General features: G+C 44.3%; 1 protein-coding gene across 17 annotated transcripts in view; it reads left to right on the top strand.

The window, feature by feature from the left end:
* Window positions 1–530: 530 nt before the first annotated feature.
* DOCK7 (dedicator of cytokinesis 7) overlaps window positions 531–19,853 on the top strand; it is a 110,569-nt gene continuing 91,246 nt past the window's right edge. For 15 of the 17 annotated variants that reach the window (XM_068953408.1, XM_068953407.1, XM_068953403.1 and 12 more), the window contains exons 1-2: window positions 729–917; window positions 10,963–11,068. In XM_068953408.1, coding sequence (XP_068809509.1) covers window positions 880–917; window positions 10,963–11,068 — 144 coding nt within the window. In that variant the 5' untranslated portion in view covers window positions 729–879. Of the gene's footprint in view, window positions 685–728; window positions 918–10,962; window positions 11,069–19,853 lie in introns of those variants that run through there. The other 2 variants (XM_068953404.1, XM_068953405.1) reach the window with 2 other exon arrangements.

Raw genomic sequence — 19,853 nt, 5'->3', positions numbered from 1 at the left:
GGCCACAACGTGCAGGTTTAGGACAAACGAGCGCTGCAGAGCGGTCGGCAAGAAGCCTGGCAAGGCTCTTCCAAGGACTGGTTTATACGAGATCCCGGCAGCGCTTTCAAACTCAGGCCGCCGCTCACAGCTTCCAGCGGGACTCGCAGACTTCACTCAACGCGAGGCTGAAATCCTGCGCCCGCGTGAACCAGGTTAGCAGCCCTTTCCCATGGGCACGATGTTACTGCCCGTAACAATCCCAATACCCTCACTTTTTAACCGGGGAAAAACAACGGCAGCGCAGCGACGAGGCAGCGATTAACTTCTGGCGCATTTATTTAGTGCGTCCAGCGGCACCGCGGTGCCACAGGCGTCCCCGCGGAGCCCGCTGGCTCTCCAGGGGACGACCGAGCCCCTGCTGCTGCCTCGCCGCTGAGGTGGGCACCATCTTGCGCAGCGGCGCGGCCCGCGACGTCGGCGGCTCTGAAGACAGCCCGGCCCCGAACCGCCGACGCGGGGGGCCGGGGGGGGGGTGGGGGGAAGAAGGAGGAAACGGCCGCAGCAGCGGCCGCAGAGGGCTCCGACCGGGCCCGGGTGCCGGTCCGGAGGGAGCGGGAGCGGCCGCGCCTCGCCGCCCTGCCCTGCCCTGCCCGCGCGGGGACAATAACTCCTCACAGCGCCGCCGCCGCCGCCCGCCCCGCCGTAAGTCTGCGAGCAGCCGTCCCTCGCCGCCGAAGGGGGAGGAGGCGGGCGGGCGTTGCCAGCGCCGAGGGTGGGAGCTGGGCCGGCCGCGCCGTTCTGCGTGCGTGCCTGCGCGGAGCATTACGGCGCCCATTCCCGGCTCCTCGGCTCCGCCAGCGCCGCGGAGCAGCCGCGCGGAGCCCCAGCAGCGCGGCCATGGCCGAGCGCCGCGCCTTCGCCCAGAAGATCAGCAGGTAGCGCGGCCGCGGAAGGGCGCGGAGGACCCGCGGAGGGGCGACCGAGCCCTGCCGGGCGGGGGGAAGGGGTGCCCACCGCGGCGCCGCGCCCCTGAGGGGCGGCCGGGCCCGGCGCGGCCCGTCGCAGCCCCGCCGGCCGTTAGGCTGCTGACAGGGTGCCGGGCGGCGCCGAGCCGGTCCGGTCCGGTCCGAGCCGGTCCGGACCCGCCCTGCCGGCCGTGAGGAGCCGCGGGGGCGCGGGTTCCCCCCCGCCTTTGATTTCAACAAAGGGGGGTGTGTGTGTCATGTCCGCGATGCGTGGTGGCACTTCCCTTGAGGCGGGGGGGGGGAAAAAAAAGGAAAAGAGCAGTTTCATGGAGCTCCCTGCGAACAAAGGCTGCCGGCCGCGTCGTGCCGGCCCCGGCCGCCCGCACAATGGGCGGCGGAGCAGCTCCGCCGAGCTCCCAGGTGGTTTTTCCTCCCGTCTTTCAGGGCTCCTTAACCGCAGCCGGTTCCGGCAGCGGCTCCCCGGGCCGGACGCGAAACCGCGGGTTGCCTGGTGGCCGAGGCCGCGCCGTGCGGTGCGGAGAGCGTGGGACGGGCGTCCGGAGCCCTGTACCAGGGAAGGCAGAGCCTTTCCCTCTGCTTGCTTTCTTGCCGGAAAGTGGAGACAGTTGCTCCCTCCCTTTTTTTTTGAGCGATAAGCAGCTAGTTAATGTTTGCACAGCTTCTTGGATGTGTAAAGGTATTTGTGATGTTAAGCATCGCTGTATTTTGTAAAGTTTTTTTTTTGTTTTTTGTTTTTTTTTTTTAATAGAAGAGCGTTTATAGGAAATCAGCTTGCTAATACAACTTTCTGCAGATCTCTTCTCCGAGTTGGGCATTTCGGGCCCAGATGGGAACCGCTGCTCTATTTGCAGGTCTGATCAGGTAGCCTTTGGTGTCTGTGGTGCCTCCTCTAACTTCAGCTGGCAGCAGAGTGGAAGTGGGAACTGTTGTTTCATTAGGGCCATCCAGGAGGCTGTGGACAGTGGTGAAAGCAATGTCATTTTCCTGCCATTGAGTGGGAGAACAGTAGATGCAAGCAGATGCATTTGCTGAAGCTATGATGGAGAAGGACCACCAAAAAAAGAAAAAGGAGGCCAGAGGACAAGGCTAGACAGGAGGTGGAAGAGCAGTGCCAGTGCCACCCTGCTCAGGCTCTGAAGTTGGGGTGAAAACGTTGCTCCTTTCTTGCGGTTCTCTGCAATCTCTGATGTGCACCAGCCAGGGGTTGACATGACAGATAAAGGGCTCAGGAATGAAGAGAGCTGCATTTGCTGCCAGACCGTTTTTCCTGGTTTTCAATTGTAGTTATAGCAATAGTCACATGCGGGACAAATATCAGAAGTAAGAGCATAGGAGTTCTGCAGCCCTGGCAGGAAGTTAAATAAAATGACCCTAGGGTCACTGCTGTTAGTGCTCATTTTTTCTGCCTGTGTCAGGCACTAGCTCATTACCATAAGTTTATCAAGCACTAGCACAGATTTATTAATTTAGTGGGATAGTAATGATGAGGGTTGCAGCTGTGCCACCTATGCGTACCTCTTGATCTGATCCGCTTGATGTGTTTTCATACTAGCCAAGTGGCAGCAGCGTGTGCTTGCATGCAGAGGTCTCCTTTTTTACGCTTTAGATTCATTTGTGGAATTTACTGTTCACGCATGCTGTGCTTGCAGAAGGACCAGGTAGCATGCAATGATGTCCTCTCCTCACAGAACAGAGCTGCTGCTGCTGCTTCTCCATCTCCCCTTTCTTTTACATTTATTTATAAGACTGTTGTCTGTATATCTGTCTGGGACTTCCCTAATAGTGGTACATGTAGTGTTGTACAGTCTTAGAAATCTCAGCCTCATTTTTCATGGACTGCACATCCAGGGTATTTGAAGGCAAAGCCTTCTAGGTAGAAGAGATGAGGTACCTGGCGGTGCTCAGACTGAGTTGTAGCCCTTCTCATGCTGATACAGAATATACTGCTCTGAATAGTGCTGTTTCAAAGGATTAGGGATTTAGCTTTGGTCACAAGCAAGCAGGATACGGAGGAAGTCCCAAGAGCTGTGTTGGTGGCTGCTGGAAGCCCTCCCTGGTTCCATTGTTTAAAGAAGAATAGACCCATCACATTTTCACACTCTGCCCTCCGGTTCAGCTTACTCATAGAGGTAGACGGACCATTTGTCTTATTCACAGGAAATAGTCATGCTGCTCTATATTTGGCTCATAGTATGTAATTCAGATCTACCAAGGTAAATTACTTCAAAACCTACCTACCAAAGAGCGCAATTTACTAAGCTGGTTATTACAGCAGTGGTAGAAAGAGAAAAGTGAGGTCAGCTGCTCCTTTTCTTAGAAAGACCACATATGTAGTCCTCATAGCACTGATTTATTATCTGTACTTTCTTCCACCAGTGCGGTGCACCTCAAGAATATGTATGGAAATCAAGTACCATGTGGTGTCTGTTTATTACTACTGAAGTATTTAAATATCAGGAATAGCAGCTATCAGTGACTGCTACAGCTGTTTCAAAAAATCCTTGGAAGGCTGTCTGTTACAAATTGTCTTTCTGATCAGGCCATGCCACTTTTTTACTGGAAGGCTTCAAACGAGAACAGAGATTTTGCCTGAGCCTTGGCCATCACATGTATTTAATTATTTTTCTTAACCCTGTCAGAAGAAACACTGAGTTAAAATTACTGTAGTGGTTTAAATAATATCCAGAATCTTGACTGAAATTGTTAATGTTTAATTAAAAATATATTAGCCTGGATGTGCAATCCATGAACATGAGGCTGAGATTTCTTGGAAGACTGTACAACACTACATGTGCTACTATTTGGGAAGTCCCAGACAGAAATACAGCAATCATAAATGTAAAAGAAAGGGGAGATGGAGGATAATTCAAAATTATTAATAATTTTTTGTTAAACGTTATTGGAAAATGTCCTGCTGGAACATAATAATTCTTCTCTAACCACTTGTATGCTGTTGTTTCCATCTCTGTGTAGGAACGGGTGTATTTCTAGATAGTGCCTTTGCTCAGCTCATGGTGTTTGCAGGACTAGAGAGAGAGGAGTTAGGAGGTGGGATTCATACCAGTAAATTAAAAGTTTGTGCGTTAAGAAAAGTCTCAAGAACAAAAAGACAAACAAACTGTCGATAAGTTATTTTTGAGGAACCAGCTAAGCTGCTTATTTGTTGTCAATACGGGCTGGGTGTTCTGTCCAGACCAAGCGAGCACTGAGTTGTGGTCCTCTCTGGGGTAGTGCTGTGCTGTGCCCACTGGGCGCTCACCTTTATGCACTTCGGAGTCCCACTTGCATTACTGCAATACATTTTCTGGGGTTTCTGTTATCACTTGGCAGAGAAATGGGACATGGAAGGCCCGCTGCTGAAAAGCCCAGTACTGAGTTCCTAAATTTCCCCGTAATCTAAGCATGCTGTATCCCACAACTCCGGTCTCTTCAGAGAAAGGCGGAGGAGAAGACTCGAAAATTTTGCCAGAGCTTAAATAAAGAAAAAGAAAAATCTTTCTTCAAACATCCCACAGAATACACAGTTCAAGCAGGCTAAAGCAGCCTTTTATGCAAGACCGTGCTTTCTCGTTGCTTTTGAACCAACCTGAGATCAGGTTATCAAGGCAATCCAGAACTGCTTCTTTAGTTGGATTGTCACTGTTTCTTTCCTCTTCCCTTTTGTTGTTCTTTTACTGCTCCTACTATTAAGCAGGGTCATTCTGACCTCGAATAGCATCCCTGTCTTACACTCAGTTTTCCTATGCATTTCAGCCTCACACAAAGCTCACAGTGTGGTTCTTGCCACCCGTTGTTATTCTTGTGCTGAGAATTTTGTTTCCTGTCCCTGGCTCTTTGTGGAGTCTGGAGAAAATTGTTTTCACCCTCGTGGGGCCAGTCTCTTCTCTCAAGGTGCTCCAGCCTGAATGAGAGCTTCGTGGCATAATGAAGGGCTGTTGTCTCTGGCTGGGGGATCCCTGGCAGAGCCCTGACTGTCAGAGGCTGACTCTACTCTCAGACATCCAGTGATCCAGAAATTTCCCATCATCCGGAGCTCTTACATTGTGTATGGACAGATTTCTGGAGTAATCACAGCTTGTTATCTTTATACTTTTGAATCAAGGGGAAAGCACTTCTGTTCATTACATGCAGAGCTAACATCTTATTTCTGCTGAAGCTCCCTTTACACTGATGGGGTAGTGTAAAAGAGCCTTGGGAAGAGTAAATCTATGTTTCTGTTTGCTTAGAGCCCCTTTACATTGACTGAATGACAGGTCAGGGAGACTGACGGCTGCCTTTACCCTGCCTCAGGGTAAAGGGGGATAGCATGAAACCTGCCTCCATTGAAACCAACAGCAAAGCTGCCTGCCGTTGGCTTGCCCGAGCGCTGTATCAGGCCAGAAATGCAGGGGTCACAGCAGTGTATTCATCACAGTTTAATTTCTTCCCACACCCGGGTGCCATTAGCACTGTCAAAACGTTTTCACAGGTAATGGAAAGTATTTTTAACAGAAACCTCAGAGCAGCCTCTTCTTGTTCTCCAAAAGTCATACTGAGTGTTGCCTGCACCTGTCCAGCCTTTGTGGCTATCTGTCTCGTGCTTGAGTCAGCAGTAGTCCAGAAAGCTTAAGAAAGTCTCCGACTGCTCAGTGCAAGTGGGAGGGTAGAGAGAGCAGTTCATCTCTAAGGCTCTGCTACAAAGCTGCTTCTTTGTACGCGGCTTTTTTGTTTGTTTGTTTTAACGTGAGATATGACTGTTCTTTCCTGAAGGATGTGTGCCTGTAGTGATTTTCACAGTGAGGTCTCCTGGGAGCCTGTTCCCTTCACCGCAGTCTAGGGTGAAACTTTCAATCTTAATAGTCAAATGTTATCAGAATACAGAACAGAAAAAAGTTGTGTAATGTTTTCTGTTTTGACCAATGGTAAAGAGAACATGTTTGTTGCTTGTCTTCTGTGTTAATTAAGAACCCACATGTGTCCTGCAGCAGTCAGGATCAGGCTGGGTATTGCCTCAGCTTTTGGTTGCAAATCAAACACGTTTCACTCAAAGGGAAATGAATTCGCTCCAAAGGAAACAAGATTTCAGGTTTAAGAGGAAGGCTACGTCCAGTAACTCAGGTCAGAGTTACACCGACGGTAGCTCAAGGCTAGAGCTCTCACTTGCGCAGCTTCCCTCCTCAGCAGCGCTCTATACCTGTTGACTCGCACTCTGGTTCAAATCTGGAGTAAGCCATCTGTTCAGCATGCGGGAAAGCCCAGGCCGATCAGGCAGGGAAAGAGGGACAAATTGCCTCATTTCAACAGGCAATAAAGAAGCAAGTGGCCAGTGGCATTTGTTCATGGGAATTCAAACGGGAGCGTCTTGACTAAAGTGGGATGGATGTAGCCGGTGATGTGCAAAATGGTACACAAGAGAGCAAGCTGAACGAAGAAGGATGCTTTCACTTTAAAAAATAAACTCGATGTAAGCACAATATTCTCTGCTGTTCAGGGAGAACAAGCTGCTTTGCTATGGCTTGGCGCAGATGCTTTACTGTACCAGGCTGTCTTGCTCAAGAGGCAAAAGCTCACTGAATGTGGAGTCACTGAATGTGAAACAGCAGATGAAAAACAGAGGAGTAACAGTTTCGAAATTAGTACGAGGGGAAGAAACAAACATTTTGCATGCCTCTTTTCAAAATAAGGGTTATAGGAAAGAAATACTTCTTCAAACTGCTTGACAGAATAAGATGTCTCCTATTAAATGAATGTAAGAAAAACTCATTATGTGTAGGGAGAAGTGAAAAGTGCCAGCTATTGCTGCTTGGCAGTAAATTAGAACTGAGTTGCACTAACATAGCAATATGAGAGGAAAACCATTGTTAAGCTTTATCTTGGGCAAAAATTGTCATGTCTGTTTGCATTCTAGATGACAAGACTCTCTATCCTCACCCACCTTTTCTGTGACAGGGAAGAGTTCATAACCTTCCTTGACATAGCAGGACAGGTCGTAGTGAGTCTTTCCTTGAGAAAGCAAAAAGGACTAATATTTTCAGAATGCTCCTTAAGTTTTTTAAAAAAATGAAGGATTTTTGATTTTGGCAGAGAGTAGGCCACAGAGAATCAGAGTTGGTTCTTGTATGTAGTAATGAAACATGAAAGTACTGACAAATGCTTGCATTATTTTTATTTGCAGTTCACAGTACTTTGAAAATGACCGGTCTTGTTTTTCTTTAGAAGCCTATTCTGTAGGGATTTTTTCGAATGCTTTGTCTTTTTTGGTATGTGTGAACCACATGAACACATAATAATTAACCAGTGAAGAAGACCAGAAAGGAAGTGACTAGGAGAGATGTACTTTGAACACAGACATTCATGTGACAGTGGGCTATAATTAACTGGAATCTTTGTTTAATAATCCCAGATTACATGTTGAGTATAAGATGGCTATTAAAGAAGCAGTTTTTTATTTGTCCTTATAATCATCATTTTAATGATGATTATAATGATGTGGGTTCTTATTTTAATGAGTTTTAATGGCAGTTCTGTGCTGCCAAATGAATTTTTTTCAGTTAGAGAATGTTTTGAGACTTATTTCTTTTTTCTGGTTGGGTTTGCTGTAATGCACTTTTTAACCTAAGTTGGTTTAGGAGGCATCTCTTCTAGTTGTAATAGGAATAATGTTCAGGGTTATAATGTAATATAAACTTGCTTGCCGTGAATAGATGGCACTCATGATGGACAAACAGCTTTTGGAAATGGAGGGGGAGAAGGCAAGCATATTATCAGTTGCAGGAAGACTGTGAACCTCTGTGATGAAGGTATAAAAAGTCCTAGAATTTGTCAGGTAAGGTATTTTCTCGATAGGAAAATACTCATTTGATTCTACAGTGTTCTGGTCAGACCTCATCTGGAACGAGTGTTCAGAATGAAGCACGCTATCTTAAAAAGGCATGATTGCCAACCAGAACAAATGCAGAGAAGACCCTTTCGGATGATCAAGGAAACAGAAAGTGTATTTTAGGATCTGGCCCTTGCTTACCTCGCAGAAGGGAGGCTGAGAGGGGATGCTACTAATTTCTGAAAATACTTTGCATGTAGGGTAGGTCCTGTAGACTTTATTCAGGAATTTCCATCGAGGTCCAGACAGTAGCCAGTTACTTCAAACATGGGTAACTGTCAAAGTTAAAGACTTAAGACTGCTTGCAAGGTGAAAGTAACGATTACAATCTTGGTCAAAGGAGTTGGAGGCTGCTCAACTATAACTTTCTGTGCTAGTCCTTCAGGAAAGTTTTTAATATCAGGTAATATTATTGCAGCAAGATAGAACAGCTATTAACATGTAGTACATGGTCAGATACCATGCTAGTTGGTGCACCCTTTTTGCTATCTTTCTTCCCCTGTTGCATCAGATGACCTGTTGAGCAGTGTAATAGCATCCATGCAAGCTTATAGTGCCTAAGCAACACTGTGGTTGTAGCCGAGCTTGCTTCTGCTTCAAGTTGCACATTGTAGCTGGAGTTAAGGACGTGTGGACAGGCTGTGCTCCAACTGCAACGAAGCTGCCAGCCACTACAGAGCCATCCAGCTGAGGCCAGCACGCAGAAGGAAGAGGGCTAGAACTGCTCGGGACTATATTACGAAGAATGGGATCGCAGTCACGTGTCAAGTTTTTAAAGAGCCAGCACATGGCAGGAGGAGCAACACTGAGTAAGATGGCTAGACATCAGCTGTGGTGTCACAGTGGAGGACAGATTTCCTCTTCTGGCTGTACTTTCCATCTGGAAAGAATATATGTCTCCCAAACTGGGGAAGGAGTTTTAATTTTTCCTATGTTGTATTCCATGGCTAAACGTAGATTCTGATCTTTCATACCAGCCATGCAGCAAAGGCTTCTCTTCTGTGTGTCGTCAGGAATTACACAAAACGTGCACCAAGGCATAGATCAGGTTTAAAGCAGAGATCGTCTGCAACCCAAGGCGAGCTTTTACATCTCACCAGCTGCAGTTGCATAATGTTTTCGATGCCAGTGAGCCATTTTAATACATTCCAAACTTTTCTATAAATGCTAGCACCGTGCATGGCTTGTTCTTCTATGAACATGTCTGTGAGTGTGTGTACGTGCATGGTGCACAGAGCAGGGAACATGGTTCTTTTGAGGGCGATCAGACAGCCTGAATGTTGTCCGTACCCAGCAGGAGCTTTTTGGTCTGCTTTCAGAAGCCACCCTCCAGAAGTGAAAACATAGTCTCCTGTGGATAAAGGCAAACATAAAGCAAATGACTTCTTGCAGCCAGAACAAATGAGACATTTTTTTTTTTTTCCTCCTGCAGTCCACTTTTTTAAAAGACAAAATAATGCTTCCTCTAGCTAATCTTACTCCCATCCTCTGGCCCGAGGAAATATCTGCTCTCCATTGTAGGCTTGGTTGTTCTAGCTAGTTCCCTTTTATCGTTTCCTTCTCTTCCATTGACATCAGTTGTCTCCATCTGCCCTCATTCCTATCCACCAGCGTTGACTGCTGGAGAAGTCCCTAAGCTAGGAGCCTGCCCTGTTATCAAGGTCTTGCTCAGGGGAGTTTAACCTTCTTTACTTGATGGGGTGTTAGCAGCCCCTGCACGTTGGTGATACACAACACGTTCTCCTGAGTGAGATCAAAAGTGATTCTGTTAGCCATGACCCCGCTCCCACAGAGTTCATGGATGCGGCAGGAAAAAAGTCACCCTGACCATTTTCGTCCCCTTGCAGCCTCTTCGTCTGTCTTAGACATTGGTTGTCAACTCTTTGGAGCAGGGACTTTGTTCTGTGTCTGGGAGATACGGCAGACCGAAATGTTGCGGTGCTGTGACTGACGGTTGGGAGTAGATTTGGGTTTGATGAATTTGGTATTCACTTCTGGAGAAGAGCATTTCCATGTTGGTGAAGTCGTGTTGACTACAGCTGGTTAGCAGCTTTTCAGCAAAATGCCTTTTTGATAGGAAGAGTCTGCCCTTTGGTTTTGCTTTTGAAACAAAAACCTTTCCACCACAGTGTCAAACTTGGTTGTCTCAGCTCTACTGCTGAGGTGGACTGCAGCTTAACAGCATGTTACAAGATGGAGCACTGGAAACGGTTGTGTTCAGGTTTGACCTATGGCTGTTTGTTAAGACAGACTTTGGCTATTGGCATTTTCCTCTCTGCTGCTGCTGTTCCTTTGCTGAGGTGTTCCTGTGGTGGGTTTACTTAACTATTGCATGTTTTAGGGCTTACCAGTGACAACTGGCTTATTGAGGAAATAAAAAAACTGGTTCAAGAGGGGCATAGTATGTATTTCACCCTGCAGGCGTGGTAGGACTGATTTGTGGTTTGCTCTGCCCTGTGGTGGGATTTCTCTTTAGAGGAGAGGATGAGGCATTATGCCCTGGTAGTCAGTGCATTGCGTGTCTCCTCTGCTGGTCGCCATAGAACTACTGCTACCTTTTCTTCATGAAGGGGGGAATAGGTTTTTGTTCTGACCTGGCCAGTTGTTTTCCACGTGTCGTTCCCGAGACATTTCAACCTGCTCTGTGTAGGGCTGCTTCTCTGGCTCTGAGCTGGGGTTGGCTGTTGGGTGGAAAGCGGCTGCCAGCGCTTAGCTCTGGGTCTATAGAAACAGAAATAGGCAAGACAAGAAAATGAAAGAGCAGAGCACAAGAGCAGATGTGTGACCAGGCTTGAAACTGCTGGGAGGTGTGGACGGTGCCGGAGGAGATCTCTTCTTGGTAGAAACTGGTTCCTGCTAGTGTCACATATATTTTATTGCCACATCTCAACCCAAAAGAGCGGTTCACAAAAGGAAAAAAGTATATAATTACTGTTAGGAATATGTATATGTAGTTTTGCAAGAATTTTATGACTCTCCGGGAGTGTAATATACATGATCCATTCTCACAGGCCTTTAACATTTGTATTCCAACCAGTCTACTAAGTATTTGATTTTATTCCAACAGAGTAAAGAGTATTTCATATATTGCCTTCATTGTAATTGTTTTACAGAGTTTTTACTGTCTCATTTCAGAACTGTAGCTGCGGAAGTCAGGAAGCAGATCTCAGGGCAGTATGGAGGATCTCCCCAGCTTCTCAAAAACCTCAACATTGGAGGCAGCGTCTCTCATCACACAACTGTAAGTAGTATTTGGAACATGAAAGAGTGAAAAAGGTCTGCACAGTTATTTTGATTACAGTCTGGAAAGAAATTGCAGTGTCTGTTTACATGCTGACAAGTTATTGACCTAAGCAGCCCTGATAACTCTGAGGTAAATAATTCTGTGCAGAAAAGCTAATTGAATGATCTTTATCTTTCAAACAAGTTGACATAGCTGAGTGTTTATGTTCCTGCTGCATCTTTGTATGACACAGGGGCTCCTTGGACGAGATCATAGTTGTTTTGTCCTAGGAAAGCCTGGACTGGGCATTAAATTCCATATGAACGTCTGGTTCTGCCCGTGAAGAGCTCTGTGCAAGCTCGTGCTCGTTAGGTAGTTGTTTTTTTTTTTTTTTTTTTGTCTTGGTCATTGAGGGTAGAACCACAGCAGATGCTATAAAGCTCTTTTGCTCTTTAAAAGCATTTTAAATGCTATCGTGAAAGTTTGAATGTGGTTATTCCTAAGGAATGTGTGTTTATTTACATGTTTACAGTCCGCTTTCAAGAGTGGTTGAAGTGTAGGCAGGTTGTCAGAATTACTCTCACTGAAGTCAATTATTTGAGCGCAGCTTCCCAGCGACTTTCAAAATATATTCTGCTTGATGGTATAAATTTCAAGAGTTCAGCAAACTTTTTAAAGCTGGAACTATATTTGTAGAAGTGTTCCTTTGATTTGGGTTGTTGCCCTGAGTTACAGCAGTTTCTTTTGCAGTAGTCAACTTCAAAATAAATATATAGCTTCTTTTCCTCTTCAAAGTGGATTCATTAGAGCAGGCGGTACTGAAAACGTGCCTTGAGTGTGACAATCTGTGCAAGTGTTCCGAGAATACAGGGGTTCTCCTTCTTTTGGAGTAGAGTCCTGTAGAGTTTCATCAGTTCATATCCTGCTCTGTTATCCCATGTAATGCATTAAAGCTTCCGCATACAGAGCACAAAGACTCCCTTGGAGCCTGTGTCATCTCAAAAGGGATCTTTAAGATGAAGTTGACCCCTAGCTTAGAAGAGTGACTTAGCTGCAGGCTGAAAGTTAATCTTTGAGTAGATATGGCTGTACCAGTATCACTGGTGAATGAAGAGGGCTGGAATTTGTGTCATTTTCTTGTCCATCAGCTGTGTGAATATGAGGAGACTATAAGGCTGGCGTTATCAGCTGTGTGTGCCCAGTCTTAATACTGAGGGAGCATAAAGGGGGAAGGGTTAATGAGAGTGGTGTGTCCAGAGCTAACGTTTTATTGCAGCAGTCTCTGTGGGGGTGTGGATAATGCAAAGCCCTGACTTGGCAGTTCTGTATGATCTTTTGCATAATCCAGCATTAGGTAGTAGGGAGAGACCTATTAGGAGCCTACGACTGGATGGAGCACTCTGGATTGTTGAATCTGCTGCCCTGCAGCAATGGATAGCTGAGGAATAGGGGCCTACTTTTGAAGTATATGTACTGTGTAATGCAGGATCTGGGTCTTGCGGAGATATTTTGTTGGTCAGAATATTGTCAGTCCCTTATTCACTTCTTGTGTCTTTCATTATCCTGTTGCTGCTGTTTTTTCTAGTAAATCTATGCAAGAATCTATAAAAAGAGCCTGGAAGAAGTCATGCTGACTGGAAGCAAGCTGTGAGCCTTTCCTATCAAACTGCATTTCATGATGGTTGATATGATTAGCTGCTAGTTTGTCATATTAAATTCTATGCTGAGCAGAGGTGCTGCTTTTCAGAAGTATGATTAACGTGAAGTGATAGTTTGTAGAAGAGAGTCTGTAGCGAAAGTATGTTTATGCAAGTAAGGAGTCTCTGTCCAGAGACTGCATAATATGGCAGAGGTTTATTTGTAAAGAATTTTGGGTTAATTTCTCTCCCTCAGGCGTGCATCAAAATCTGCCGTGCCTGCCTGACCTGGTTTGATAACAAATATGCAGATAGAAGACATTACCACTGTTAAACTGAAATAAGTATTTACTCTGGAAAAGTTCATTAGTTTGTGTGTCGTAACACTGCCGTGGATGATAAAATTGAATGCCCTGATTCTGCGTGGTTGTTTTGTTTAGCTACAGTGGTTTGCAAGCCTTGAACAGAATGCATGGTATGGGTTTAAACAGGGATATGGGTAATTTAGTAATGCAGTATGAGTGAGTTTCTTTTGAGTATCATATGAGTATCTCTGCAATGGCAGTAAGTTGTACTGCTGAGTCTCAAGGATGGAACTGGAAAACTTTTAATAGTAATGCAGATGTGATGTGGTCTCTCCTATGCAAAGCATCTTGCTTGTGTTATTTGCATTGATAGTTATGATCCAAATAAGGCCACACCATTGAGTCTGTCTTGGCAGCTGCCAGCAGTAGCAGCTTTTGGTAATTGTTCTGAAAGTTCCATGCCGTGTGGTCCATTGTAGACCTTTTTCTGGAAAAATATGTGCTTTTGTGATTGAAAGACTATGCTTGGTTGGTCCTTTCGTTACTTGTTGACTGAAGCACAGCGCAGAGACTTTTTGCGCTCAGCAGGCTTGCATATAGTTGAACGCAGGATAAAGGAAAAAACCTGTTAGCTGAACTTGAGCAAGTCTCTTTCCTTTTGCTTCACAAGCAACAGACAAGATGCTGCTAGAAATGCTTCTAATTTTATATCTGGTAGAGTTGGAGAAAAGACACTGCTTCCAAATGACTGTACAGGCACGTGGCTGTTTGTTATTAACTATAGGTCCAAAGCCTTCAGAGGTTTTTCCTGTATAACTCAACATGCTGAATGGGACTGCTCACAGGATGCAGTCTTTGCAGCACTGAGTTTTTATTTTTGAAATCCAGAACACAATGCACTGACAATTTGTTATTCAGAAAAAGGTGTTGGTAAGGTCTGAGGGTGAGATGAAGGCGTTCTTATATTCTGAAGTTATTTTGTGAGTCTCTCTAAATCCACTGGTCAGTCTGGTGCGTTTCTGCACCTTGATGTTGGGTACGTGATTGGCAGTTGTTAGCCAAGTGCTGTGCTCATCTTCTGTGCGTTAAGGGGGTTCAGTGCTCCAGTGGGAGGCTGGGCTGCTTCACCCCTGCTGAGCTCCGCTGGGTTAACTTCTCCCTGAGCAACTGCTTAAGAGTAACATGTAGGATTGTATTCACTGAAAGCAGAAAGCTCTCACTTCCTTTCAAAAAAATTCCCCAGCGTCTGCTAGGATGGGGCATTTACTTTGTTTATTTGATGAACTAGACTGTTTACTATGGACTATTATAATCTCTCGTGACTAACCACTTTCTTTTCTATCTAAGTTTGTTTTTGCTTTTGAGCAACTCCTTGTGCTACGGTGCTTGTTAACGCTCTCTGCTGACCCTGTATCGCAGCAGTCACTCCTCCTGTTGTTTGCTAAATGCTGTGGTGTGGCAGAGGCCTGCGGGATTCCTCTGGCCGTATTTCTGAAGCAGTTTTACCTGGAGGAAGCTGGATTGTTGGGCAGCAGTCACAGATTAACATTTGTTACTGTTGAAACGCCTCAAAACTTTCTCTGAATCTTGATGTGCGTGCCTCGATTTGCTGTTTGATGGCTTATTGTGCTTGTTTGGTTTAGGAAGGAGAGACTTTAGGTTTGTATCTGCAGGTCAGGTACTCTTGGTCCGTTTTTTTCCCCTCTGTGTGCTGTCCTTTTATGAGGGCAGATAATGTTGTCAAAGGACAGAAGACGCTAGGTATCTAGACTTCTCTTAATTTCCTGGCTTCTAGCCCAGCTGTTTCTTGGTCTTGTTCTACATTCGGTAAATTTTATTGCTTAATATAATTTGTTTTCAAATTAGATAAGGACTCATAAAATCTTTGGCTTTTTGAAGACTTGTAAATGCAAAAGATTGATTTTTGAAATATGTGTGGTTGATGTCCAAAGCCTGATTCCTTTTTTTTTCCCCTTCTAACCAATTGTTAAGAGTTACTTAAAAAATAATTTAAAACGTTTTGGTCCTTAGAGGTATATTTTAATTAGAAGAGCAGCATTTCACAGAACTTGCAGATAAGCTGGAGGAATGTAAAATCAGTTGTTTTACAGAAGCATGGCTGCTGTTCCCAGTAGATTAAGGGTCATAGTTCCTGTCTGTTGGTGTATGTTACTGTATAGCTGAGCATTAATATGAGAAGGTGCACTGTTACAAGAGGTGTTGATTAGCCTGGAAATAAAGTGATGCGGATTCTTGGACATGATGCGTTCTGACCATACTTGCTCTCTGTACTCCATTTTCTCCATGTAAAATGAAGATGCTGAAATCTACATATCTCTGTAGAGTGCTGCTGGGTTTATGGGCGTTATTCAGGCTAACTGAAGTTTTGTCTTAGATTTATTGCGTGTCAGACTTCAATTCTGTGCATTCCAATATAATATCTAATTATTATGTAAGAAACTGTAGGTTCCTTTGTATGTTTTCATTATTTTATCATCATTTAGAACAGAAAAAGAGATAATTTGTGCAAATGAATGGAAACATTGCGAGGGAAAACATGACAATACCCTATGTGGTTTAGAAAAAGGCGTTGGGAAGTGTTCAGAGCCAAGTAATTTTATCACCAAAATTACTAAAATTAAAGGAAAGTGAGCCAAGTCTTAATGCTCTCTCAAAGCTGATTAAGGCTTAATAGTGACTCCCATTATATGTATTTCCTGGAGGTTTTGCCCTCGCACACTGGATGGCCTATCCTCATCAAACGGGAGGATGGGAGAGGCATCCACATCCTCTTCCCTGCCTCCTCCCATTAGGGATTACTCACAGCTCACTCTGCTCTGGTGCAGATGCTTTCTTTAGTAAACTGAAACTGTTGCATATTATTTCTAAAATCAGTAGTGAGTCCTGTTGCAGAGGTCAGGAGCATTTTATCTATTAGGTTGATGAGACTGGTTTCCATTAAATGGTGGGTGATCTGATTTATCCCCAATAATTTAGACAGTATATATATTAGCAGAGATAAGTTATCTCAACTAAATGCTATTATACCAAGTAAATTCAGTTACTTAAAAGAAGCATTCAAGAGAGACCTATTAATAAATACTCAGAATCTAAACAACGCGATTAAATCCTCCTCTTCCTGTTTACTTAAATTAGCTGTGAAATCTCTTTTTTCAGGAATAAAATGCATAAACAAACTGATGTTTAATGAAAATGCTGCTAATATCCTAAATTGCAAAATATCTTAACATTGAATTCAAATTACAGGGGACAAATATTCATTGGTGTGTTTGTCAAGTCTTCCACGTTAATGCTGCTGCATGGGATCCCAGGGGTGTTGCTGTGCTGCAGAAGCAGGACTGGACTGGAAAGCTGCTACCTCATGATACTAAATTACAGCTTCGTTCTCCTTCTCTGCTGTCTCGCTGCTGCTTGCTTATAAAGGCTCAGCAGAGCAGGCTGAACATGCCTTAGTACTGAGCATATGGGAGTGCATAAAGAAGTACGCGTGTGTCAGAGGACGTGTACGAGAGGGTAAGGTGTAGACACGCTGCTTCAACGGTACCTGTGTGTATGTGCACTCTTGGCCTTTTGCAGTCATAAGGCTTGAGTTCATTTTTATCCCTTTTGACCGAGTACCAACCTAATTTGAATTAGGCCCACCTTTCTGTTGCCTGGGCTCATAGGGTGTGCGCGCCCAGGTTTTGCACTGGCCTGGCTAGTGCTGTCATTGTGCAGGGACACTTAGGGGCTCTGCAGAGCCCGCGAGGCCAGAGGGCCCTGGTCAACAGGGCTCTGCCTTGCCCTGTGACTGCGCTGCCTCTCCAGGACTCAGCCGGGTGTTGAGTCAAAGCTAATACGTGCTACTGGCTTCTTTAAGCAGCACCATTGAGGTGCACAGAGCTGAGACATCTGGGCTGTCTGTACCTTGCACTTGCCTGGTTTACTAGCTCAGGCCTTGCTCTTCATGAATGTGGCAGAAGCAATAGTTTCTTCCCATGGGTATGTACAGAGAGCGCTTCGGCCGCACTCCCCTAGTGCAGCTCCTGAGCTAATAACATAGGCAGCTCCATGCGATGCCACCTTTGGCGTCTCTCCGTGCGTCTCGTGGTTAATCCGTACCCTGGATAAATTTCCCACTGATAATAGAGACACGACTGTGCCTTACACTTTCCACCTAGAAGAGCATGCGCATTGGTGGTAATCAAGGCTGAGCTGACACAGTTCACAGCCATGGTTTTGCTGCCTGTGTGAACCGTAAGGGCCTGGAGGGATCTCGGGGCAGGGGGGAAAGATCCGAGTCAGCTCCTCTGATGTATTGTTTGTGCCAAAAGTGGGAAGTGCTTCTCCCTTTTTTTCCCAGCTGCTGGTTATGTGCCTGTCCAGCTCTCACCTCCCAGCACCTTTGGCCTCTTGTGGATGTTTTTCTGCCAGGTTGGTGGGTTGAATTGGCTCAGTGAAGGGTCTGCCGAGCGTCTGGAGTGGGAGAAAGCAGGTGGGGTTGTTGTGCTGCCCGTAGTGGGTGGAGGAGTTAGGGGAGGAAGGGACCTTTCTGTCCATTAGCAAGGCTCACCCTTCTCCTTTAACTTCGCATTTTGCTCCTTTTCTGAAGCTCTTTGTTGATCCCTGTCACCTGAACTGGTCTCAGTGCTCCAAGCGTGCAATATGCAGGAGCACTGTGATTTTTTTTTTTCTGCAGTCTCTGGTCAAGCTGTTTTTTTTTTTTCCCCCGAAATTTGTCTTTAATAAAGAGGTTTGATAGTTTCTTTATTTCAGTTTCTGCACTCTCAGTTTCAGTACAGTTTATCAGAGGGTAGCATTCTCTTTCAGATCAGTCTCAGCACTTGTGTTTTCTGCATCAAAGTCTTCCTGTTCTTGAAACACTCTCTTGGTAAGATTACATGATTCTTAGTCATCAAAGAAGATGCTGTCTTTCTTCTTCCCCGTCCTTGGAGGCATAACTTGTGTCTTCCTGAGTTTGAGAAAATGCTTTAGTATTCCCACAAAACTAATTAATCTCTGTTTAATATTAATATTTCTATACCCAAATGGCTTCTTACATTAGTAACCAGTTATAATAGCAAATAACCTAGCAGTATTTGTACATAAAACATCTCACTGGTTTTGTGAGTGGTTGTTAGTTACTATATCTAGGATCTATCTTTAGTTACATATATTTGCAAATATTTTCTTTCATGAGAGGCTTTTCCCATTTTAAGCATTAGGATATGACGTGAATTTACCCCTCGTGAGTCGACCCACATTACACACCATTGGTATCCTCTGTAAAAAGAACGCAAGACTTAATCATAAATATTCTCAGATCTTAAAAGTAAAGGTCCAAGAGTATTTCTAAAGTAATTTCTGTCTTAGCAGAGAATACTTATAGAAAATTTTGAAGGAATTTAATAAATATTTTTTCCTCTGCAGGAAGAGGAAGCCTGATTCATGATTTACAACAATTATCTTAAACATCACTTCTCTGTAAATTTCCTAAAGGAAGATAATCTTTATATTCTTTTACATGAAGGTCACTTTTTCAACACATGATTATCAAATAAAATGTATTTTCTTTCAGAGAGAGACTATATCTATCCCTAGCCAGTGTCTTGAGCACAGACTTCATCCTTGTCAAGTAAAGGATAAACTTACCCATTGTTTGAAGATGATACTCTATCTATTGGACCAAATGGATCCCAACTTTGCCAAGAGTAGCCAGTTTACAATTTGAAATAAGAGCCTTTTATCGGCTGATCTCTCCAGTATTTACATCTTTCAAAAATACCATGCAAAAGAAATATTGAGCGCTAGAGCAAAGCAGGAGATACAAAACTACGTTCTAGAGACTATGCATGTATGTTGAGGTAATGACTGCATTTTATCATCGAGGAGGTATCATCCTGGTTTGACACAGTGTCTGTCTGTGGTTGATGAAAAGCAGAAATTTCATGCAGGAATCTCCTTAGTTCATTTGAATATTTCCATATATTATAAATACAGCCAAAAACTTGCATGCAGAAGTTCTTTGTACTCACCAGGCATGCAGATGTATGCATATATATACTTTTTCTTAAAATGCAGTAAATGGCAGTGGAAGAATATGTGATTCTTAGAATTTGAATCCACTGATGACTATTTTTGTGCAAGTGTTTATGTGAAATAAAATGTAATTTATGCAAGTAAAACATACATTGTTTAATAAATTGAATGTTATGAGTGGTTAATATTGCATTGCTGAACTTTCAAAAGCTCTTAGAGTGAATATAGCCTGTATTTTCCAAATAAAAAATAATTCTGATGCCTCTGTTTAGCAAATTAATTTCTTTAACCAGTACCTCCTTTAACTTGCCTGCAAGTTCATTTTTTTTAGTTTGTTATGTTTCCTGTATTTTAAGACTTATGCTGAGTACTTTCTACTGTGCCTCAAATTTGTTGACTCGCGTCAGTCCCCTGCAATACCAGTATGGCTTTAAGGGTGACGGGATTTTGACATAACAAGAACAGGCCATCTGCATTCCTGAATGCTCAACAAGGGAAGTGACTGTTTGCCCTGGAGAGCTAGTGATAACGAGGAGAAGGCTTGGGCTCAGCTTTGAAATGTTAATCTGGTTCTTCTGTCTTTCTAAGATTTTGCCCACGGAGGCAGTGGGTGGTAGGTTGGTTTTAATTCGGAATTTGAAACTTTGGTGCAATCTGTTACAATTTTAACACATTATAAATTGTTTAATATTTAAGGAGATGTTGAAGTTGAGGTGGAACTTTGTCCTACTTTCAGAATTGGCAAGAAATATCATCCTGATTTTAAAAAAGTACCTAGCTGCCAAATGAAAAGAGTAGTGAGGATCCTCCCTGTGATGAGGA

Source organism: Struthio camelus, chromosome 8, assembly GCF_040807025.1.
Source record: "Struthio camelus isolate bStrCam1 chromosome 8, bStrCam1.hap1, whole genome shotgun sequence".
Classification (NCBI taxonomy): domain Eukaryota; kingdom Metazoa; phylum Chordata; class Aves; order Struthioniformes; family Struthionidae; genus Struthio; species Struthio camelus.
This window is presented reverse-complemented; position numbering and strand designations above follow the sequence as displayed.